The sequence below is a fragment of the Zootermopsis nevadensis genome, unplaced genomic scaffold (assembly GCF_977971745.1).
Source record: "Zootermopsis nevadensis isolate Lab colony 2312 unplaced genomic scaffold, Znev_1.0 Znev_ptg000022l, whole genome shotgun sequence".
NCBI lineage: Eukaryota > Metazoa > Arthropoda > Insecta > Blattodea > Termopsidae > Zootermopsis > Zootermopsis nevadensis.
In genome coordinates, this window is record NW_028259154.1 from 24,595,084 (window position 1) to 24,621,076 (window position 25,993).

General features: G+C 37.8%; 1 protein-coding gene across 11 annotated transcripts in view; it reads right to left on the reverse strand.

The window, feature by feature from the left end:
* Positions 1-25,993, reverse strand: part of rsh (Rap GTPase activating protein radish) — a 391,302-nt gene that overhangs the window by 14,587 nt on the left and 350,722 nt on the right. For 9 of the 11 annotated variants that reach the window (XR_015536567.1, XM_087353834.1, XM_087353839.1 and 6 more), the window contains 3 exons: positions 25,318-25,562; positions 21,676-21,912; positions 14,119-14,274 (listed from right to left, as the gene is read on the reverse strand). Coding sequence is in view for 10 of the 11 variants with exons in the window: in XM_087353834.1 (XP_087209960.1) it covers positions 14,119-14,274; positions 21,676-21,912; positions 25,318-25,562 (638 nt within the window). In the remaining variant the exon portion in view is untranslated. Of the gene's footprint in view, positions 1-10,416; positions 10,486-11,864; positions 13,625-14,118; positions 14,275-21,675; positions 21,913-25,317; positions 25,563-25,993 lie in introns of those variants that run through there. The other 2 variants (XM_087353841.1, XM_087353842.1) reach the window with 2 other exon arrangements.

Below are 25,993 nucleotides of genomic sequence, written 5' to 3' on the forward strand. Positions count from 1 at the left end.
TATACCCGAAAATCGATAGATTTTGATGCAAATGAGGGTTTTATTTAATTCATATGGCATCTCATTAACATCCAGAATTCTTTAGAATTCCTTCAATAAAACGTAAACTATATAAGCTTCAAACGCCATCGATGTTCATTACCTTTCAGGCCTCTTCATTGTACGTTAGATATTTCAGCAGAAATGGAATACAGAATATTAAAACTGATGTTGGAAGACTACCTTTCAGCCAGCGACACAGACAGTCAAACAGACAGTTCCAGAAATTATTGACAGAATGCGCTAAAGAAGAACAAAGATCCGTGTTCCATTGTTTGTAATCAAGTGACGTTTTAGTATGACAACAACTGAAGAACTGAACATAGGAACGGAAGTTTTCTAAATGGTGGAATTATTAAGATGTCAGATGAGTGTTATTGACGCATAATTTGGGCTGCTGTTTATTAAAAATAAATCGTCATAGGGTATGAGTGGGAAATACCTTCACCTTCCAGGGATGCGTTTTGGGGAAAAAAAGAACATTAATAAACCTCTGTCTCATATGATTAATATGACAAATTTACATACCAAATAGCCTGTTTCTGTATCTAGTTTGAAGGGAACGGTTCTCAGAGCGTTTGTTGTTTCATGATGGCTACTGATGATGTCACGTACTGCTCAGATAGGTCATCAAATATTTATCCGAAAGATAATAATGTTATTCAGTGATCGCGACACATTCAAATGTGGAATATTCTGCGAATAATTACTCTTGAAGCCTGTGTTTAATTACAGGTGTTGACAAGTACAGAGTGCGCACATTTACTGACTGTGCTGCAGTGCGCTGATACAAATACGTCATTTTAGGCAGCTATTGACTTCCTGAAACACGAACCCTTATTTCAAATTTTTTTTATGTAATATCTCTTGGTAATTTAAAAATGAAACGTTAATATAAGAAAATAGAGAAGGTTAGGTTAGGTTAGGTTAGTGGGTTTACGTAAAAAAAGTACTAGTTATTTACTATACATCATAATAGGTAAGGTACTGTTGACTCATTACAATATCCGGAAAAGAGTACAAATTATGAAACTCTTAATTATGCAGTTTTCTCATCCTTCCTGTCACTTTCTCTCTCTTTGGGTCCAAATGATGATTTCGGTACCTGATTTTCAAACAGCCTGAGCCAGTGTTCTGCCATTAGAACGACAAAGATATTTGATTGGTTTACGTGCTTTTGTCATATTACGAGCTATTCACGAGATCATGCCCAAGACTTCATAGACGTAGTTATACGAACAAAAACGTGACCAACTGGAATTTACTAATTTACAGTAAAGCCATTTACAATCACACTACCGCAACACAGGAAACTCGTTTAGGGAAATGGCTGTAACTTTGGGCTAGTGAAAGGACTGTACTTCTTCGAGGGGTTGATAGAAAAAGGATCCACATAAAATTAACAGCCACTTTTCAACTATGTGAAGTGTTTACCCAGAGCCAGCCACGTTCAATGCGAGTTGTTGGTTGAGGGTGAACTGCTGTGGTAGGAAGGTGACAATGACCACTTCTCACTCATTGCTTCTATCAGTCGAGAACATTCGACAGCACAAACAAAAGACTGCAGACATTGCGACGTGATAATGAAGTCCGAGGGTCGACGGCATTCCCGAACACAAAATATTGAAACTGCTAATGTGAGTCTGACCATTAATCAGAATTCATGTTGACTGTAGAACAAGAGGAATGGTGCTCATGCGAGTTACATAAATACTGAAGGGAGACGTTCATATCGTATCTTGTACCGACTGATTAATTCGCTAGGTTCAAACAATGGAAACATCAGGTACATATAATTTATACCAGAAAGAAATCTTTGTGGAAGGAATTTTCGGTCAGAATTTAGTATTTATAATGCGTTCTTTGCACAAAAGGAACGTATGCTGGATTGACAGTGTCTGTGAGCATTTTTCAACTCGATAAAAAGTAGACGGAATTTAATAAAATCTAGTATGGACACTATGGTACTGAAGGCTACCAAGAAATTCGCATATATTTAAAAGAATATTTTTTATCCAGTTAACGTACACTCCACGCCTAAATTAAATTAATACATAATTTGTCTTCTAATAAAATTATTTTTTTATCTTAGCAACATACAAAAGGAAAATAAATAATAATTTTGCATTTTTATTTTATTTTATTCCAACTCGGCTTAGCATAGGTTTAAACAATTTTAATGATTACCTAAACAAATCACAAATATGTTTAAATACGTCTATGCTAGTAAGCAAATTTAGTATTTTAATCCGACGTTCCAGTATATAAATATAACACCTGAAGATGGAGATGGGCTATGCCGAAACATGTAGTGTTAGTTCATATGTGACATGAAAATTCAAATTGTGTTGTTATACACATAATAACAATTATGTTCATGGTTTTATTTTTAAACAAATGTAAAGTTTATTCGAGACTCGTACCCCGAAATGAGTAGAAATGAACACAGGTTGAAAACTTGTTACATTTCACTTCAGGGATTCTTTTCGGTTCAGTATTAATGTTTATCTGTTTTTGGATGATGGTGCCATGTAGATGTTGGCTGTACTGCACTTCGCCTTGAAGACGGAAACAGCAAGTATCTCCGAAACATCGGCCATGCAGCCCATATGTACTCAGTGCAGGATCAAAATCAAGTTCAGTGTTGCCCTTCTTTAGACAACGAATTTAATCAAAATCCATTTATTTACTCGGAAAACGAAACACGCGGACAGACAAATTGGAAAACGAGATCTGTCCATTATTCGTTTTCTGGATATGGAAAAGAGGTTGAACTCGGCACTTCGGAATTCAACTAACTGTTACGACGCTGTGGAGCGTCGGGTAGAGGCGACGCCTCACGTACGCTTGTGACTGTAGCTGCGTCGAGTTGCCCTTTTGTCACGTCGAAGAACATCTGAAGGCTCAGATGTTTCGTTGTTCAAATGAAACCGATCATTGAGAGATAAGGCGTGTTGTCCGATGCATGAAACCAGATTAACTTCCACAGTCACGTTCGCCCAGTCGTTTCACGATTCGCGATAAAATTTTTGTTTAACTTTCATTTACTCGCAAGACGAGAGAATCCGAAAGAATTATGCTTTAGTTCGTCGACATCTCTTCAGGCTTTTACACCACACATTTGTAACGGAGGTACACGACAAGCTTTACCGCTTTAAACATTTTTAGGAACGCGCCAGGACGTCAGAATTAATTAAGGTTATCAAAGTTAGATTAGGCATAAAACATTTAAACTGACGGGACTTGTGAATAAATATAAAAAGAGAAGTCCGGACTTAGCAATTTTCTTTGTATGCAAGTTTTTGAAATCAGGTTTTGCAAAGTACATTTTACTACACAAATTGAAACATTCAAAAATTCAATTAGCAATGAAGCTAAAAAAGGATTATATCAATTTATTTAGCATTGAAATTGTAAAAATTTATTTTAAAAATTCACTTTGTGAGTAAAACGCAATAGGATTTGGAAATTCAATTGGCAGTCGAAATTAAAACAGGAAGGGAGAATCTGTGAATCGAATTAACAGATAAAGTGAAAAACAATCCCATAATAGGGAGACGAAACCATCTCCTTAATAAAAATGTTGACATTTCTGGTTGTCAACATTAGCTTTTAACCATTACGAGACTTTATTTTCGCATTTTATTTGCTAATTGATTGTTTATTAATCTGAATGCTATGTAAAGATGATTCCCCTTTTGTATGAATATAAACACGTTTCCACGTTAACTAACTTTTTCGTAATGTAAAAATTGCAAAGAATTAATGAAGACACGATCAATTTTATGAAGCATAATCACAGAATTTCTCGTGATACGTTGGCCAATCAAGACAAGCTAACGAGAAACAAATAAAAATTGTGGTTTCATTTCTGAAAATTTAACTTCTTTAATAACAACTGGGTCATTTTTTTATTAGAAATTAACGAATTTCGTCGATCTGAGAGTGGGAACAATGCAGAATTCAAGGCACGAATGTGGCAATGGCTCTGAATGGTGAGCACGCCTTCAAACACGAGTGACACTGATCAGTGGCTGGCCTTTTTATTTGAAAACACCACCAAACCTATTGATTTCTACAGAAGGTTAAAACATTTTTGGTAACTTCCGGTAAGAGATTCAGGACTCTGGCAACAAGCTATCCGCGTCTTTCAGAATTCATTGCAGCAGGTTATACCGTGACTCTAGTTCTGCGCCAGATCTTATCTGCTTAAAGACTACGCAACATCACATATTCCCCTTAGCGATTGGACCAAGCGCAGAACATTAATCTAGCTTCACAAAAATCAGTGGGGGGCTGTGGCGAAATAACCTATCAGAACGTGGCAAGGGGCGAACGTCTGACGCTTGAGAGGAAAATAGTCTCTCAGCTAGTCAAGAAAATTCCCGCCTTTTGTAAAACTCCAAAGTTCATTTCCGTGGTGACAAAAGCCCGCTTTCTGGTGCCTATTTCGAGGTAAATAAATCCGATTTAAGACTGATCGTAATATTATCCCGCCTTCTAAGTGGGGTTTACGTTCAGGGTTTCGGAATAAAGTTCTGAAACTCAGAGGTTTTCGTGGCTGTAAATATTTTGGATTGTGACCTTCTGGGTTATGCTGCTGTTTTTCTTCATATTCAGGGCTGAAGTGAAGATGGAGGCGACACGTTCCTCCTGTCGGAGATGAGCAAACACAAGACTGCACCACCAGAAGATCACAACCCAAGGACTCCGCCTATTTCATCCTCGTTGATTCGACGACCATCGTAACTTGTGGCCTAAAGCAAAGCATTTGCCACGCAGTTTCCTCCAACCTCCTCGAAGCATTCCATCGAAGTAACAGACCAGTATATTTCTATCTATATAAAAAATAAAGTCGAATTGGACAGGAGGGGCTCGATTCGTGGCAGGGTCGAAAGAAACTTTTTTTGGGTTATCTCAAAATCAGAACACCGTCTGTCTGTGTGTAATGCTCGATGATATTTCGCAAGACAGCGAAACATGCAGAGTATGAAAATTCCACTACTGTCGATAATTTGTTAATGACTTGCCACTTTAGAATTTCATGACAAATTTACCTTCACCATCATACTCTGTACAGAATTCTACGTTTGGAGGTGAAGTTCGATAGTTCGCGTGACCACCATGTTGGTATTCCTGACATGAGAGAGTAATAAATTACGGTATGGAAGTTATACATTCCAACCGGTCGGTAATTACGAATGGCTAGGGGCACAGAGCAGAACTTTGCTTACAGGAAACTCAACTAACTTGCAGGAAGTCCCGGCGTCCTATTGACTCTGCACCTTCAAACGGATCATGATAAAAATTTAATACTGAGACTTCTTGGCACACAGAGAATGCAATGAACTGAATCCTAAATAACGCAGAAAACGAAGGAACTATTTTAAAAAAATTGGAAAGTGAACAAGTGGAAGACAGAGTATAAAAATGCGTCAAGAATAATAGTCTTTCATGGGCCCACTGCGAATTGAATTGCATTAGCTCGTAATACGATGGATTTCTGTTAGCGGTGTTAAAATATTCGAGCTATAATATCAGACAGAGAATTCTTAATATATTTTCTGTGCTCCTTTTAGAGCCAGCAAGTAATGCGAAGCGCGTGTGATTTATGCCGCTGGAAGGGCACGAGTTAATCAACCCTTCGCATAAAAACTCCTTTCCAACTGTTAGCGTAGCTTCCAGATATTAAGATTTATTTTCATGAACATGAAAAGCTTCAAAACGAAGAAATGATTAATAGAAAGAGCAGAAATCCTTGTGGAAAAATCCTACACTCTCTTTTTGTCCAGCCTACAACTACAAGAAACTAATGAAATACCGATAGCTGCTAAGTTCGGAGCCTGATACCCCTGTTATATATGCAGCCCACATCTCTAGGACGCCATGTTTATTTTACATTCCTATCCAGACTGGCACTACAGGTTGCGCTAACGCTCAGATGACAGACTGTATGCTATTGCGTGGTCTTCCTCAAGGACCTTTCCGCCTTCACGCAGTGGTGATTCATAACGCCTAGTGCCATCTTCACGTGATATACATCAGGGGTAGATTATAATTTTTATTCACGAGCTGAATAAGGTTCTGATGAATAAACCGTGGGCTGCAGAACCTCACTAAGACACTTCTGACGACCATAAAGTGTTTAAATATCTATTAGTTATTAATAAAGACTGGTTATACTTATGCTAAAATCCATAATTAATTCTGACATTTTATCACGAACTTTGATTGACATTCTCATGACTTTAGAACATGCATTAAACCGAATATGGGGGTGGACCAAGTTTCGATTTAAATTAATATTTTTCAATCACTTTAAAACAAACACCGATAACATCCATATTATTAATAAAATCTGAACCGTTGTGGATCAGTCTAAACTTTATCAACTCCTTATCTAAACATAGTTAGTCACTTTCATTAGGGTTTTCTAATACTGTCTTGAATCTCCTGACGAAAATGGGTTTCTGTAACAATACTTAAACCACTGATAATGAGACCAACCGACGTTTCTACTATCTCCGGCATCCGAGAGGTAAAATGTAGAATAATTACAACAAATGACACTTGAAGAAGTCTGACTGAAGTGTGCAGAGTGGCTTAACCTTTAACTTGACTCACGAGAAGAGCAGCTAAGTTCCCGAGGGCGACCAAGTTTCTGGTCATATTTGAGGCTCGTGACGTATATAACGGGCATAGATTGGAAAAAACCACTATTCAAGAGAAGACGTGCCTTAATCGTATCTTTCTTTCACATATTCCACATGACGTATTCTTGGATTGAACTAGCAACCGTGTCAGTTGGTTTCAAAAACCGAGTACCCTGAGGACGACGACGAAGATGGTTTTCGAAACGTCGGTGTTTTCTCCATTAATCCACCTGACACGGCTGGTAGCCCAAGAAGAATTCGTCATACTTAGTCACCGTGGAAGGTTGAGGTCATACATAAATAATTATACTACCAAACAACATAAATACACATAATGCTCACAATTATGCAAACTCGATCTAACAGTCAACAAACAAAACAACAGCCAAACATCAAACATACGTGATGCAAGCAAACGGTGCAGGGATTCGATAGGAGAGCGCGTATAATAAATATCAACAACAGTCCGGCGTGAAGTTTGTGTGAGCCAGTAAAAGAGAAAAAGATATAAACCATTAATAAATGTGTTGTAACACTACACAAGATATACACTCATTGGTTACCAGTAGCACTAAAACATCCAGATCATTAGAAAAAACACACACTGATTAGAAAATGCTACGATATTAGAGGCAGCCAACGTGAAAGCAAGTGACTGTGTCAATGTTTCCTGCTTTGTCTGGCATTACGAACGAAACAAGAATCAACAAATAGACTAAATAATAAATGTCAATAAAATGTCTTCGTTTTTTGCAGACAAGTCTAGAATCATGTAAAGCACGAAGTTCTGAGCCTTAGCCACATAATTAGTGCACATTTTTCAATTTATTTTCCGTATATATTTATTTTCACAGTCTATACACAAACGTTGTAATTAAATGATGTTGTTAAAATTATATAATATTAAAACATTATGAAGTATAAAATATTATATTTTGGCGCTTTTTATCGTTAATACGATTTTACATTATTTAGCGCTTTTTTACGACATGTTTCGATGGATAAGACCTCATCTTCAGGTTTATATCAATTTTATAATATTTTAAAATTATTAGATATTTTCATGCAATGTATTATATTGATCTGTGGTTTGTTTGTAGATTTTCCATTTTCATGATGAGTTGTTTGTTTGTAGTCAGACGTTTATTTTCAAGATGTGTTGTGCGGAGTGACTTACGTCTGATAGCTGGTGAGGATAATCTGTAACTCTAATAATTTTAAAATATTATAAAATTGATATAAACCTGAAGATGAGGTCTTATCCATCGAAACATGTCGTAAAAAAGCGTTAAATAATGTAAAATCGTATTTACGATAAAAAGCACCAAAATATAATATTTTATACTACATAATGTTTTAATATTATATAATTTTAACAACATCATTTAATTACAACGTTTGTGTATAGACTGTGAAAATAAATATATATTTAATCAACACAAACATGACGCATTTAAGCTACAAATTTATTATCCGTCTGTCCCGGAAGTAGCCCGTAAAATACGATGTAATAATATCGACTGAATATAACTTTAAATTAAACGGAAATAAGGATTAATAATTAAAATGGTTTTACATCCATACGTCATCATAAGGTTAAACAAAATGAGAAAACTAGGCCCATCTTCATATACCCTACACTTTATAAAAAAATTACGTACATTTACACAACAGAGAAGCGAGTTTGAGAAATATACAACTCGCTGTATTTCAGTAAAATGTACAGGGTTACTGTAGCGCCACAAGTATCTTTAGTGTGCACTTCCAAGATCTATTCCACGCTGAAAGCCTGAACTCTTAAATATTTCTCCTGACTGTACTGATTAACACGCGTAATTTCCACTTAAGATCACTTAGAGACTTACACTGACATTTCAGGAGGCAAATCTAACGCCAGACTGCAGAACATTTTCTGGTTTCAGTTGACTGCCTCACGCACAGTAATTTGAAATAACACTTCAGAAAAGGGCCGACCTCGGTTTCAAATTTTGTTCACTGCAAATTGTCAACTCATCGGTTAGCAACTTCATGTATGCAAGCAGCTTGCAACAATTTTATGAAGTAGTTTAATACATTTAAGGACCTTTATTTATTTATTTTATCTACAGTAGCTCTCAGGCAAGACTATCGTGACAAAACTTTCAATAAATTTTTTTCCCCATTTTTCATAACAAATACGAGCATTGTAGCAAAACAGTTCAAATGAGATTAGAAATCCAGGACTTGACGTTAAGTATTTCACAGTGATTTAAATGTTAAATAAACATTTCTCGAGTAGCTGAATAGCTCTCATTTTCGAGTTATCATAACTTTGCATAATAATACGTTGACATTTCCTAATGCCATTTGGCACTACGTCAAAGCAAACACAGATTCCAGCTCAACGTAAAATGTTTTACAGATATTTGATAACTCGGGTAAATTCGATTTCCCAAATTATTTTAATGCACACATAATTTTTACACCTCACCTTTCAAAGTAACCACTTTTATAGCTCCTCAATTATATTAACCAACTCAACATACGCCATCGCACACACAGTGAGGCAATGCAAAACTGCAATTATGCAGAGGAGCGGTTTGAAATTTTGTATTTTATACGGATAAATAGACAGAACCTTGCAAGGACGGAACATGTGTTTATCATAAAAAAACTACTTCAGTTTCCAAATAGTGTCATCCAACACTTTTGTTTCTTTGTGGTCCTGTTACCACGTGTGTCTTATCGCCACACTGAGCACAATGAATACACGCCTCTAATATTTTGCATCTTATACACGGAATTTAGAAATGTCATAAAATATATGATGATTTTAGATCTATGAAGTATAAATCATTTATATCCAGAACATGAATGAAAATAAGTTAAAAATTCCAACTTCCCTTTTCTAATGATCACGAAAATCTTGCTTGACAGAAATTAGCTGTAACATCATCAGAATTTTAATGCCAATACGAGCGTTCGGTTAAGTCAACTTACTCATCGGAGATAGGCCCATTTCTTAGAGAATGATAAAATTTTTTAAAAACACACATATATTATAAAGAAACACTTTTCTAGCGGAGATGAATGGCTCGTTCTTGAGTTAGTGTTAGGAAGGGGCTTTGCTTTGGTGCCTGTTTTATTGGTGTGCAGTGTGGAGTCGGTTTGTGTCTTCAAACAAAACTACACAGTTTCAGGGGACCATGAGGTTTGGTCTTACATATTTCATTGTCACGAATACACTCCTGGTACGGGTAGTGCTGTTATCTGGCGGGCAACTAGAAAACTTTGGTACAAGGAACGAAATGCTATGTAGTAAAAGTTTGGTAAGAGAACCACGGAGCTCAACAGACAAGAAAAGACTGGCATATTTTAGAAATCTGACTGTGATAAAACCAATTTTGAAAGCGGGTTTTTGTGGCAGATTACGTGTTGATTTTCCAAGCCATATATGGACATAAGAATATTTTTACAAAACGTTTTGAAATAACTACTGACAAGAGTTTCAGGGGACCTCAAAAATGTGTGTCATTCGAGATTTATAGAAAATTTGTCAAGACATGTTGGCAGAAAATATGATAAAATAAACCGATAAAGAATTATGTCAACAACAGCTTCTATTTTCATTGTTATTAACGATATGTTTGAAACGAAAATTTAATTATTTCAAAATCAACAAGTCGTTCCATGTTGGTGATTCTCTTACGAAACAAAAGGGGGCCAGTCAACTGTTGGGGGGGGGGGGGGGGGGGGTTAAATGCGCTGTCATACTTAACTTATACTCCATGTCTTACGTGGAATACCACGTCGCCTGAAACATGATCATTTGTGACTTATCCCCTTGTTGCTCAGACACTGTGTATTTCAACTTTGTTCTATGAAATTTAACTTTGTGTAATCCTGTTTCCACAGGATAACATGGAGGAGTAGATTTTAACGTTTCAGTTCAAATGTCGTGCGAACTGTAGCGAAATGAAACATGACTGGAAAAGAGAATGTTCAAACAGCGACGACCTCGGTTCTGGATTTTAATAAACTGACCGCTGCATGTATTAAACACAGAGTTATTGACAGCAATCCGATTCACGCAGAGGAAAAAGCTCTTTCCCCTTAAAATGTCACATATATAGATTCCAGTCCCAAGTTTTGCTAGCAATGCCAAAAGAATATTAATATTTCTTACTTCTAAAATGCATATTTATAATCTTCATAAACCAATATTTCAATATAAATTTCGAGACATTCAACCGTTCTGTTACTTTTGTTATAATGGCTTCAAAATCTCCAAAAACCAATTGCATTACAAAATAACTTTAATAAAAGCAACATATGACGGCGTAATAAGAAATCGCATTGTCCACGTTGTAGTTCCATCTGCTTTAAAAAAATTTATCAGCCAATACGGAATGAGGTAACTGGAAAACAGATTTATGTCCAGAACCCTTTTATGGATAAGCCATTACACTGGTGGAAATTCAGAGCTTAGGTACATTTGTCTGTCCCTCACTGTACGCGCAAGATCTGACGTCACACAAGCTGTCAATCTTAGCATTTCCGCGTCTGACGAAATGAATGTGCCAACGCGGGTTTCGGAACACTCACATCACTCTGTATAACGGACAGTAATAACTAGGAGACAGCGTAATAAATGCAAATAACCAAGCAAACTTCTGAACCATTTACGTTCTCAGTATGCGTCCTGTTTCGATTATTTTATTGTCACTTAAGTCAAATTTATAAAGGTAAGACGGATCACAAATTTGTCTGCGAATAATGGATATTTTTATCAACGAGTGACAAAGACATATAAATATTATGTTCGAAATTTCCCAATTTCCGAGGTTTATTTGATGTTTATACGACGTTTCGGGATCCGGATCAACGACCGACCTCAGATGATTATTTTATGCATAGGTTTAGTGGCGGTGGTTGGGATCGAACCTGGGACCTTCCGAAAGGTATAATAGTACAATGACGATCATAACGTCGGACGTCCGGGGTTCAATCCCAACAGCCGGATAAAAGCAAAAAAGATCAAATTTTGTCGGTGTAATGATAACCGATCACCACAGGACGAGAGTAGAAGAGACTTCCGAAACGTCGTAAAAATAAAGTAGGAATTGTGGCCCAGACGATGGAATGTGTCCAGCACAGCCTCCTACAAAGAATCAATTTTTTACAGAGACATTTAGGACACTAACTCATTTCTGATTTAGATAAACATTACGTACGATCGGCTAATTTTTATTTCTACGGTAAAATGCACTTTAAATAACAGCATGTTTTATTATCCTTCATCTCACTGGTAGTAAGATATAGGCAATCTAATAGAATGAATTTAAGAAGAACAGAGAATTAGCTTGGTGACAGGCGAAAATAATGATCTGCTTGCATTTTAAATGGGTGGAACAAATACTTTTTGACAGCTATCGAATTTTCTGGACACGGAGCTGACAATCTTAGGCAGTCTAAAATTCGTACAGCTGAGCCAACAGTATTTCAGCCCAGCACTTTTAAGGTCTAAATTGCTCTAGGAAAGTTTAAAAGTCTTTTAGTTTTGATAAAATGCCGGCAGAACTAATATAAGTAATACGTTACATTCTGAAGTCTACAAAAACTCGAAATACTTTTAGAACAACAGATGAGACCTTCGATCAGAGAATAATTACACTCTTCGGTATTAAACTTAGTTAGAAGAAAATGGTATAGAATTTGCTTGGTTCATATATATAGGGTTTAGAACAACTCGGGCGTAACCTCATTATTTCATTTGCAAAGAAAACTTTAAATCTCATTTTCGTGTTGAGAATAAAAATAGTTTTTCTCATTGTCGTAACTAACGTAAAGAATACTTAAAATACAATACACATTCCGTACTTTATAAATACAAATATAGCAGATTATTCAATTTAACACATCAATTCAGCAGTTTCAATTAAACCGCAATAGTCTTGCAACATGAGACTCAGAAATTTGTGGATCTCACAGCTTCAACATCAATGCGTGCACAGATCTGTCACATTACACACAAATTTCAATATGCGAAGACATGGCCAATGCTCAAATGCCATGGTTACCACATTTCTAAATCACGGCTCTTTGTTAAAATACATAAATAAATAAATAAAGTCTGTTGTCTATCCAACGATGTTATGGTTTATATATCATACGAAATAATTGTTTGTGAAGTACTGTACAGTTGGAATTCTGTCACACTGTCTGGTCCAATGGAGGACTGTTGTGAAAAGGGTAATGAATATTTTGGTTCCTTTAAATACGAGTAACTTCTTAACTAGCTGAGAGGCTATAAAAAGTTCTGAAGGAAAACTCAGCTACATTACTTGTACAGAAGTTGTTTCTTGTCAGATTACGCTAGGAGTAAGCAAATATTGACGAGGCAGAATCTGCAGCCTATGTGAAAATCTTTATCTCTTCATACAACCTCTTATAAATTATATTATACAGTGATACATTTATACATAATTTCAAGCTAATCTGTAATCGTTTGTAACAATGATGAAATCTTCTGTTTTACTCATGTAAGTCATCTGTCCTCTTCTGAAATGTTCCACGCTTCCAACGTGTACGATAAGACAAAAATGAGTAGAAATGTAACCAAATGCGTATCGTAAGTCGTCTGACGCCACACCTAAGTTCCACAGTGTGACAGAAAAATAACTTCAGAAATTGACCTCCATTCCGGAGAAAATTGCGAGCAGATACTATCTGTTGGTAACGTTTAAGGGCATTCATCTCGCTGCCTCAGTGGATGTGACCTGTACTTTCGACATGTCGCTCAGTTCGTGGTTATGAATTGCTCCCACCGTATGGATGACTGTCCGGGCTTTTCATCACCTAGAATCGCCATGCTCACTGACGTCAATGGCAAAGTGCTGCCATCTCACGCAGACAAGAGCAGTTAAACTGAAGTAGAGACTTCAATGCTCGTTCTGTTAACAAAGAGCTAGTGATTACTAGCACAGAGTCGCAACCAATGTTTCAATTTTAATAATCCCATATTCTGAACGGACGTTCGCTCAATCAGACATAAACACTGAGCCATTAGTTTCAATGCGGAAGGTTTATCGTATAATGTTTACCAAAACAAAGTTCAGAATCATCAGGAAATGAAAAGTGTAGTAAAAAGGGACCTACGTAGCAAAATACAAATACGGATATGTGAAAATGTTCCTCGAAGTTTTCCATGTACAGATTCAAGAAACATCGGGAATTTATTTACGATGTTCCACACACTTCCCGTGGAAAATTACGCCAATAATTATCCCAAGCCGACTAGAGGAAAATAATCAGTTTTATTTCTACATCACGAAACGATAATTTAGTGTTAGTTAATTTATTAAACAGATGAAAACGTATGTACCGAAATGTGTACGCATTAATGGACACTCGTCAGTGGGTACAGGGGTGAACAAGAACCACGTACCTGGGTGACTCCATGTCAGGAACCTGGAGGAAGTTGCTGCTCTTAGGTTTCTGTGGGCTGTGGAGGGTGGGGACAGCACGGGCCAGCAATTCTGCCACTGGCACCTGGGGGGAACCAAACCCAGTCGATATCCCGTACAACATCTCTTGGAACACGCTGAAACAGAGTACGGCACAAGTCCTAACGAACTCCCTCCACGGAGAAGAGTCCTTCTTAAAACAGTCTCTCACCTATCCAATAAACACTCCACCATAAATGAAACCCGAAATTCTATGACTCCATTCACAAGAACCGGACACTGGACCCTCAAAAAGAACGACATTCCTTGCTTCTGTCTACGAGACTCAGCTTAATATCCGATGGTTCTGACTGGACAATCTTCCGGGCAACATGCTCGATCTAATCCTACATAAAATATCAAGCGTCATAACCCCACCATTTCAACCCTGAAGATGGAGGTAGAACATTACTTCGAAATGTTAATACCACCAGAAGACTACACAGCGTATGAACACAAAAGGCAAAACATATCTTCATCTGTTTAAATCCATATCTCAGTGATGACCACACCAAATGTACAATGCAGTAGGATTAGTGCTTCAGTAAATTATTTATCTTACAAGTTACGTGTAAATATTTCTCTTTGTTATATTTCCCAAATCTGCATCACCGTCTGCATTACTAAACTTTCCACACATTAAAATCCACTAATAAAGGTTAATATGAAACTTTTCAAGTAAAACCGATGTACATTCAATCAATAAAACATCAATTCAATTGTAGTGCGCATTGAGTATGCTCGTGACTTCAACAAGCCGGGTTTAATTTCCGCACGTGATATTAATAACTGGATGAAGTTGATTATTTTTGGTTTATTTAACAACTGCAATGTTCTGTAGCGTAGAACGGCGATCATTATGAATGACAGGTTGGAAAGTTTCGTGTTAGAAGGCAGCGAAATATATCATTTCGTCGTATGTGTGGTAAAACAGGATCTTTGGTCTATCTAAACAGACTCTGATGAAGTTCGTTATTGCTATTGCGTTGCACATACATAATAAAATATAATTTACAAATCTGTAACAAATTTTCACAGTCCTACGATAATTGCATGCCAGTGGTGTTGCCAGCCTATCCCATTACCGTCGAGTTAAAACATAGGAATTAGAAAGTCCACTGCATGGAGAATGCATTTCCACTCGAAAATTTTTCAGAAGTGAGATTTAGTCGTCTGAGATGTTGCGTCGTGTAGTTTTGTAGAAGCTGACTAACGGTTTAGAGAAACTTACTGCCTCCATCATCAGGGCAACTGGATTGTACAATAGACTACATTTCGAGCAAATCCAAATGCAATTTAAAATGCTTGAATGTAAATTAAACATCTTCTTTGAATGAGTTATTTTATCTCTTTCACCTACTGATTAGTAGTTTTAAATTGGTTACCTGTACATCGAATTGTTTTTCGAAGGAAAATGTATTAAGAACACTCTTCTCTGTAAAACGGTGATGAAATGCATTTAAAATAAATTATTTTTCACTGCTTCTTAATTTCTATAACGTTTCTTGTCATAAAACATATACAAAAAATCAAACTTTATTTCCATAATTTATATTATTCATGTAGATAAATAATTATAGGAACACCGATATATTCTGCCCATGACTTGTCAATATCATTTTTAACCCTTGCTCGTCTGTAAGTATTTTTTTTTCACGGCTCATGCCCCATAAAGTTGGGCGTAAGACTAGAAAGGGTTAAGGGTTCCATTAGCACTGTAAGAACCCAATGGACCCAGGGTTTCGTAACGTCGGCCTACTACACGTCACAGCTCAGCGTGCGCAGTTCGCCGTCCCTCTGCGGCAACTTCTCCGACACTGCTGTCGTGCGGAAAATCTAAACCGCAGGCGTTACGTTGTAAACGTCAATTTCCAATGTAGCAGAGGTACTCGGTTGTGAGATCGGATGTAGACATCAGAATGCTTGTAGAAAGACTCACTAGTAAGGACGGGGAAAAATCTGTCAAATGGCAGATACATCTTCGTTGCTACCATTCGGTGCAGACAATGTTTGTTTCTGTCCTGTAACTTATTTACTTACGAAAGTACTTACTTGTTGATTATTTAACAATGCTCTTAGTAGCTCAAGACTATGTAGCGTCCAATTATACACTAACTAATGAATAATGAATCAAAAGGACATGGAAGGGAGAAGTCTTGATTTACCTGGAGGGACTAAGGAAGATATCAATGGGTATTCGAGCAGAGATTTTAACTCTCAACCAGTCGAATAAGAGGCAGAAATGTTAATAGTTGAATGTCTGTACATTGGAAATATAATTAATCTAAGGTTATTTGAATACGTTGTAATTTTGCAGTTCCTAATCTGTAGACACATGTAAATAAAACACCGCAATTTAAAAATTTCTCTATTTTCTTTCTGTAACTGACAAATTTGAGTCAACTTCCAGGTTCTAAAGTTAGCAACGAAGAGGACCTGATTTACGCATTACGTCAGTGCGCAAGCCCTGGACGATGTTCAGTTCACAGATTCTGAATAGAGACCTGATTTTGTGAGTCACCGGGTGAATTGTTTTTAAGGTGGATGTAGCCAAAGTCGAGACGCACGAAGGAATTACGAAGTGTATTATCCAAGTTGCTACACACAGAGTCTATCCGAGGCGAGCATTTGACATGCACGCTAAGGCGCAGAGCGCAACAAGGACCTACGCCACTACATCCACGTTCCTCTAGCATTTTCTGGTTCAGGAGTAATTATAACACAATCCCTCATCTACTGACGAGGTTAAAAATTCGTGGAGTTATACCTTACCTCCCCCATACGCCTTAAAGTAATGATGCTTGAGGACATGGATACATTTTTCTGTGGTCTTACTGAGTTGATCACAGTGTCGTTCATCAACATTTAGTACTATTATTAATATTTATTTGTCAATGAGGCAGAAGGGATTAAGTTGAAACAGTTGACGATGGTGTAAGCCCTTCTTTATCAGAACTAAGGATTCACTTTCAGGAAAACGATTTTCGGTGTCTCAGACCACCTTCGGATTTTACGTACGTAAGCCTGACCCTCAATATATATTCACTCAATAGCTCTGTTTCAGCAAAAATCTTGCATTAAAACATGACATATTAGCAATATATAACACACTACACATGTTTCTTCATCAGAATAATATTTACGTATGAAATGTTATATAAAGTAATATTACTGTAGTGCAAAAGTCACGACATATTTGAAATTAAAACGTGTATACTCGATTTTGCATTGCCTTGCAAATATCTCAACAAGGAACTTGTTAACACCTGCTCGGGGAGATCACGAAGGAGAAGAAGACTTGTGCGTCGAACTGTACAAGTAGAAATAAACATAATCAAAGATGCCGAAACGCGTTTACGAGTAAATTAACAATAAAATCCTTAAATTCCCAAAGATGAAAGTTCTTCGAAACCTCGATCGGTATCTACCTGCAAGTCCACATAGCGTTATAACGCAGACGTCCAACATCGACAGGTAGGTATATCTTCCGGTGAATCTTCTGCGTGTGCCTTAGGCTCTTGTTATTCGCACAATCTATTAAGCCCGAAGCACGCGAACTCTCCCCACGTTCAGTGTTGCCAACTTAGCTATCTTCTCCATTATATCGCCTTTGTAACTTGTTTCTTTAATGATACCTCGTGACACAGATACAGAGCGAGCTGTAGACGGCGACGACCTTGGCAACGGCAACATGGCGTACCTCAAGTCACATAATAGAGCGATGTGAGTCCAAATTACCTCCGTCAAATAAACCAACCAAGAGAGTCTCTTGAACTCGTAAAGCTACGACTGAAAACCAGGAGATGCCACGAACTATTATTCGTTTCTACTGACTTCCCCTAGAAATTCCGCCAGAGCTGCAACTCATAAAATAAGTCCTCCCACGAGACCCTGAGATTCTCACATCTATGAAAGCAGAGACTGTAATATATCGAGCTGCGACAACGTGGAATAGTGCGAGTTGGCAACGACGTTTCGCAGGGACCTGCTATTCCAAACGTGAAGGTAGGAGTCTACCATAAAAATAGATACAGCATGTTCCTGCGAACCACTTACAATGACCTACATGACACGATAACTTAGTTCTCTCGTTCTTTTTAATTTTCTTTTACTATTCCATCCATTCTTTATTTTATTCTTTTTCCTTCCCATATATTCGCCGTGAGACCAAATAATATTAAGGGGTTAACAGTTTCATGATTCACATTGAAAGGCACTATCGTCATAAATGAAGAGTTGGAAGGGATTGGGAATGAATGTTTTCTCTTATGCTGATAACACGAAGTGCACTGAATACCTAATTCAGGATAGCAGATGTTAGAACCGAATACCGATCCGATCTGTCACCTCTGAGGTAAAAATTTCTTAACAGATTCATATTAAAACTTAAAGAAAATCCGTTCTCAGAGCCGCTAAGTTCCGAGGAACGCGGACATCCACATCCTCACTTTCAGAAACCAGTCTAATGACTCCCAAACTTCTAGATATTTGTGTTTTATAGCCCAATAAAATCACAATAAAATACGGACTCTCAGATAAGTGTATGAAATATCGCATGCCAGTGTTGTAGCACGCGATAATGAGATTTATTCGGTCTCTAGTCGGAGCTGGACATGACCTTTCAGATAGCGTGTGGAATGCATTCGGAAGCAGCGAGCTCACAGGCACCGCTACGGACTCCAGACGCTGTGGCCTTTGCGAGATAATTGATACAGCGTTACTTTGAGACACCACTCTATACAGAAATTATCTTTTTTCCGTGTTCTTAATATCCAACTCTCTAGTAGGCCTAACCGCCTGTCATTTTATTTTATGTGCAAATAACACTTTAAAACACAATGGTACCTATATGTACCACCTGATTAACATTCAGTAACTTTCGAATTCACCCCATAGATGGTATATACGGGTTTTATATGGTTCTTAGAATAAACAGTGACTATTTCCTTAACAGCATCAACCAATTAATTTTTGTAACTGATATGTGCTGTGTTTTCTTTGAGGTAAGAACTGAACTTTTAAATATTATTAAATGAACTTCGGGCTTCAGAGGGTTGCGTGAAGTTGATTTATTAGCAATATTACAATTAGCTCCAGATAGCAGATAGGAGAAGTTAGTACTGCTTCAGTGAGTGATGAGATTCACGAGAGCACGCAACTGGGACTTATCCCATATCAGATGAATCTAGTGTGCATCTTTACACTGTAATTCATTAACATAAATTTTAATTTTGTCCTTCCATATACCGCTAGATCTCCCAAGCCCTAATGTATCCACATTTTCCGAACTAAAATTTGTACATTTATCTACTCCACGCTTGCTAGAAGCCTGTCCCATCTTATTTTTCTCATTCAACCATCCTAGTAATTTTAGAGTAATTTTAGCGCAATCAGCAGGTACAACGGACAAGAAAAGTGAAAAAAAAGTTCCAGAATATACTCACGAAAAATAAGTATAAAGTGTGAAAAATATAGACAAATTTAAATATAATTTATTTAAGAATTTGCATTTGGAAAAATAAAAGAATTTGTTTCCAAAACAGTTTTTACACAAACTATTAAAAAGACCCGCCCCAGCAAACACGTTTCACACGCGACACGGAACATGGACCAGTTGTGAATCGACCCTAGGCCATTTGGCGACTGTGCCGTTTGTAACACAAGACGTAATCGCGCACGACGATAATGACATGCCTTCAGCACGGGTGCCGATTATCCTCATTGCAGACTGAACGTTAATGATGAATAAGTGAGCGTAGATCAGATGGAGTTGTAACGCATCCCTATGTTTTAGTGTCTCGTGGGTCAAATATCTACCAATTACCGGATATTTTAATTAGGTTCTATTCAGTATGTCCAGGCAGAAACCAAGACATCATATCAGCTTGATAGAGGCCATGTTTATCCCGGCTCACATTACATGTCCTGAATAACGTTTGGAACTGATGTGTTGTCATTACATACATTATATTACATAACTAACAGCGTCTAGCTTATATGTAACACAATGAAGTTACCCTTAACGTATTTTGTTTTCGAATAAATGTCTTGATTGAATATCGTCTAGACATCAACAACGCCTACAACACTCGGTTTAGACAACACGCCCACCTCTCAAGTCTGAGAAGTTGCAGCACGATCACGGCGTTACCGCGGAGCAGAGATTTCAACTCTATGAAAGTATGATCTCGACAACGGAGTGGCAGTTCTACATGCAAAATGACGGACTTCCAGGGACCTTCTTGGCGTCTTCAAGAAACTATTCTTTCGTGGCTTACAATTATTTTATAAGGACAGATAATTTTATGGTATTGTCACGTCCGTCCCAGCGTGTTTCCCGTTAAAAACCTCTAAACAACTTGGTGGTGGATTTTCATGAAATTTAATATAAATATTATTTCATCAAATATTATTCGACCTCCACACATAAAAATATCCAGCCACAAAAATACCAATATTATAGCCGTGCATGGTTTTTGAGTAACAGTAACTTGTTGAAATCACGCTGCATAAATCCGATGGGGAAATTGAGCAAACCCACGTGACCGAATTGTTAACATTTCCGTATAACAGCTTCACTAGGGACGAATTCATCCTGTCGGTAATTGAAGTCACGTTCTACTGCGATCTTATCCACACAAATTGGACCCTAACACTTTATCGATAAGTATCGATTGTAGCGAAACTAATCGCCATCCTCACCACACTAAACCCCAGCGTTGATAGGGGGGCTAATCGGTCGTTGGTAGTGGCGACACAGTTCAGAATGAAGCTTGATTTCAGTTGAAACATAGCAGAGGCGTGGTAAGGTCGGCGATGTGCACATCTGCTACGAATTACGCGACCTCCGTCTTATTTCCACTACAGAGAGTATAAAATTCGCAATTAAGTAAACTTCGACTATTGGGGGTTCATCGCTCAAAACTTATGAAATGTATAATGGGCATCTCTTTGATGCTCGTCTAAAAATGTTTTTGACTCGAGATTTAAGCAAATGAAAACACGCGATATTGTATACCTGCAGGACCAATTACGACTAAAAACAATATTTTAGAACAACATTTAGGTGAGTGATCAAAACCCAACATTCGATCTCTTTCCTGAGTTATTGAAACTGCCTACGGCGTCAGAGTTACAACTCAGAATACAGGAATACCTCGGAGATATTGCGGATTCGGTTCCAGACCGCCGCAATAAAGCGAGTCACACGAAGTTTTTGGTTTCCCAGTGGATATAAAAGTTATGTTTACACCATACTGTAGTCTATTATGTGTGCAATAACATTATGTCTACCAAAATGTGACACAGAGACACGAAGTGAGCACATTCTGTTGGAAAAATGGCGTCGATAGACTTTCTCGACGCAGGGTTGCCACAAACCTTTAATCTTAAAAACAAAAAAACGCAAATATCTACAAATTATTTGCCAACTTTAATGACGTCAGAATAAATCCAACGAATAAAAATAAAAAGCGAAGCGTTTGCTGAGCGTGACTCACCGACTTCGGACCCCCAGGATGGCCCTGACTCCGATGAACTTCGTCTTCTGCTTGCTCTGTCCAACCAAGAACACGACGTCGAAGAGGCTCGCGTTGGCGATGGTGTTCTCGTCGTTGTTCAGGAACATCCGCGTGAAGTCCTTCGCCAACTGATCGTAGTCCTCAAACTGGTCACGGACTGAGTCCAGAAGAGGACTGGATGGGCGCATGTGTCCGATAGGACGCCATGACCCGCGCCTAAAACACGGTAACTTGTCACAGGAACAACCTTTCTGTGGGTTTCAACTTTACTACGTCAATAAATTATTTACTTGGGGTTTTGATTCGTGAAAAGTCTGCGTTTCTCTTCTGGGTAGTAAGAAGCCTTGAAGATGGAGTCGGAATGTTCCTAGGAAACAGTTCTTCTTAAAAATCTTACAGTAGCTTAGCTAGTCACGAAAATCCTCGTCTATTATGAGACCAAAACGTTTATTATCGTGAGATGATAAAGTTGCGTCATATTGTGATAAATATATATTTGTTTAAATATTGTCAGTCTAATCACAATAAAATTGCAATTAAAGTTGCATTTAAGAAAATATATTTAAGTTTATATAATTTTATACACCTGAAGATGGGTTCTTTTAAAACTGAAACATGTCGTGTAAAAAGTGATGTTCTAATGTAAGTCTAACATTTCGATAGAGAATATCATTTAATATATTTTAAATATTTAAATGTTAATTATGGTAATATTTTAATATTTAATAGGAATTTTATTGTGATTAGACTGACAAGATTTAAACAAATATGTTTATTATCGTGTTAACACCACCCAGTCCAAAGCCGATGTAATCCAATCCATATTCTTACGATGTTATTCCTTAAGATCCACTTTAATATTATCCTTACTTGTGATTTCCTTTCTTAAATACTAATGAAATAGGATTTCAGAACAGATAATGGTCTGGATTTTGAAAGCAGTGTTCTCATGAACAGGACTCACGTGTAATAAAATTAACTGACCGCGGGAAGGTCGGTGACCATCTCACTCCGCTTCCACCCTAATATCACGTCCCCTTTTCGTCACCGTAGCTACTAATTAAATTCGTAAAGGGAGAGACACACAATGCCCGTCTAATTAAGCCTCCGGCTTTTCTGATATGACATTGCTTCAGGTGGAGTACATACACATAAAAACGTTTTTAATTATTATTTCTGTGTTATGGTCAGGCATTGACAAGTATAATTACAACTACGGAGCGACTCGATTTACTTCATAACGTTATACCAAGTGTGCCATAAATACTTTACATTTTGTTTGCTTTCTCTGTCAACATTTGATACTTGTCGGTTGGGTGAACCGCTTTGTTATGGTGGCTGGGGAATTCTTTGTATGAGCTGACTTAGTAGCTCGTCCTTTTTCCGACTTTCGTAAGAAAACTGAACGCGACTGAAAATTTCACCAGAAAAAAGTTGTCAGTGAAACTATGGTTCCGGAGAATCTGACGTAAATACGTCTATACGGAAAGGAAGTTTATATATTGGCTTTATTCTAAATATTTCATTTATACATGCTTTACATTTGAGTAAAGTTTGATTAAGACTTTGCTTATTTAACTTGAATTAGTTACGCTTAAGATGGGTCTGTGGTAGATAAATATAATTTAAAGTAATATAATGAAATGTTTTATAGGTAAACAGAAGACGTTTCCTAGGTAACATAACAATGAAGGTAGTATATTTGCGTCATATTGTGAATTAGGTTAATATTTTAATATTTTCCGTCAAATCACAATTTTAATAAGATAATAAAATATAAAATATTTAAAATATCACTTCACGTTCCGCATCGAATGATCGATTTACAAATTGGAACAATTCGATGCGGAACGTGAAATGATATTTTAAATATTTTATATTTTATTATCTTATTAATATTGTGATTTGACGGAAAATATTAAAATATAACAATGAAGTTACACTTTTTCGTTTCCCTTTTTCGTAACACATTTTTGCCGAATGACACTGACCCTAAAATATAGACGTATTTACGTCAAAAAAACACACGCACACACAAAAACACTATAGAAAATGTTCACACCTGCCTCAGAATTTTGATAACAGCTCTGCCAATGGTATCACCAGCCCTTGCAGTCTTTGAAACCCTCAGATCATCAAGAGGAATTTTCTTACCATCAGCTGCGTTATTTTAGGAACGTAACTCCCATGGCTGGCTGGAGAGAGCAGCACTAGAGTACCCGAATACGCAAACAATTTCACGTTATGTAACTTTCCCTTGAGAAGTTTCATAAAATGTTAATTAATAAAGCAAGTTTTATTTGTGTGCGGCGACCGAAGCAGAGCTCTTCTGGGACCTGATAATTAGAGAGGAAGGAAATATTCAAAAGTTATTTTAATTGCTACGGCGTTGTTGGTAATGAAGTTATTCCTTACTTCAGGCTAGAGGTGTTAGCGGACCGACATTTTACAAATTTTGCCTCTGCCTACGGTCACGTGGTAAGAGACCAACCGAGTAAAAACATTTGTTCTGCTTGTGCGAGCCAAAGAACGAAATCTTTTTTCTGCAGTTTCCGCCCCATTGAAACTGTGTATACATTCACGAACGATTCTCCCTTTACTGAATTAATATTTAACTTTTCTGTGTTCGAATTTTCAGTTACGTATAATTCGTTAGATCTTCGCTACTCTTAGTTTTCGTTGCCTAAATTCTATTAGTAATTTTTTTGTTTGCTGACAGATGCTTGATATTCAAATAAATATGGAGGGACAACCATTACTTTATTAAATAAACTGCTAATTTCATTTTATTTATTTATTTAGTGTTCTGTCTGACGACAGGTCCATATGAACAGGATCCTTCCATCCTTTTCTCGGACTGGGACCTGTTCATATACGTTCTTGGCAGATGATCCAGAAGTGGTTTGCCATTGCCTTCTTCTGTGTGTGAATGGAGTAATTGTTGGGATGCCACGGAGGAAAACTCCATGTTGCCTAGACCACGGCCTTGCCCAACACAAGTTATAAATTCGAACCCGAGACCCCAGGATTACAAGGCCAGCGTTCTAACCGCTAGACCACCTCATCTTATTATTATTTAGTGTTCTGTCTGACGACAGGTCCATATGAACAGGAACCTTCCATCCTTTTCTCGGACTGGGACCTGTTCATATACGTTCTCGGCAGATGATCCAGAAGTGGTTTGCCATTGCCTTCTTCTGTGTGTGAATGGAGTAATTGTTGGGATGCCACGGAGGAAAACTCCGTGTTGCCTAGACCACGGCCTTGCCCAACACAAGTTATAAATTCGGGCACCGCCGGGAATCGAACCCGAGACCCCCAGGATTACAAGGCCAGCGTTCTAACAGCTAGACCACCATGGCTATCGTCACCGTCTACTTATTCTTTAAATGTTACGCTTTCTGTATACGTTCGGACTACCTTGATATCAAAAGGAAGTAACTCTGTAGGTGAACAACTGAAACTGTTTACAAGCAGATGAGAATCATGAAAGTATTTTACAAGTTTACAATAAAGTTCGAGATCACGTGTTTTATATTAATCAAATCAACTTGACAAGGTTTCTGTTAAATAAATTTCCCGCACGTCAGAGAGGGATAAATTTTTTGAAACGGCACTCACCGATACGGTTTTGGAATCTGCCCGGTCTCGGCGTGGTTCGCAAGGTTGGCAACTATGTCCTCGAGCATCTGAGAGCGCGTGCGCTCTTGCATGCGCGCGAATTTCGGCGCAGAGTAGCTTGCGCGCTCGCCGTTCACGATCTTGGTGAGTAGCCACTCCCGGAACATCGGGCCCTTGTCGAAAACCGACTGCTCCCACAGATAGGGCTTGTAGGCACCCACCTCGTCCCGGGTCACCACGGACACCTACAAAAAAACAAAATCGCTTTTAACTCAGACGGAACAGAAAGGAAAACAACAAATGTTTCCATTTATTTCGGAAATATTTAAATTGCTTGTATTACACCGAACATCCAGAACACATAAGAAATGATAAATGCATACAGGATTTTCGTCGACAAACCTGAGATGGCGTGATAATACGAGGCGCGTCCTCAAAGTAAGTTTCCCACTCGTCCCACAGCTAGCAAACCTTATATTGCGCGAAGCGACTGTGCGTACGTGATAGAGCAATGACGTAGCATGGCGCATGCACTAACGGCACCTCCCGCGTTCTCACAGTAGCATCGTTGCAGCTGTTGAAGATGGAGGTTCTTATTCCAGCTCCCGCCGACTGTGAAGTGCGGTCAGTGATAACGCTAGGCCGCACACGGCTCGACGGACAGCAAGTCTCCTGC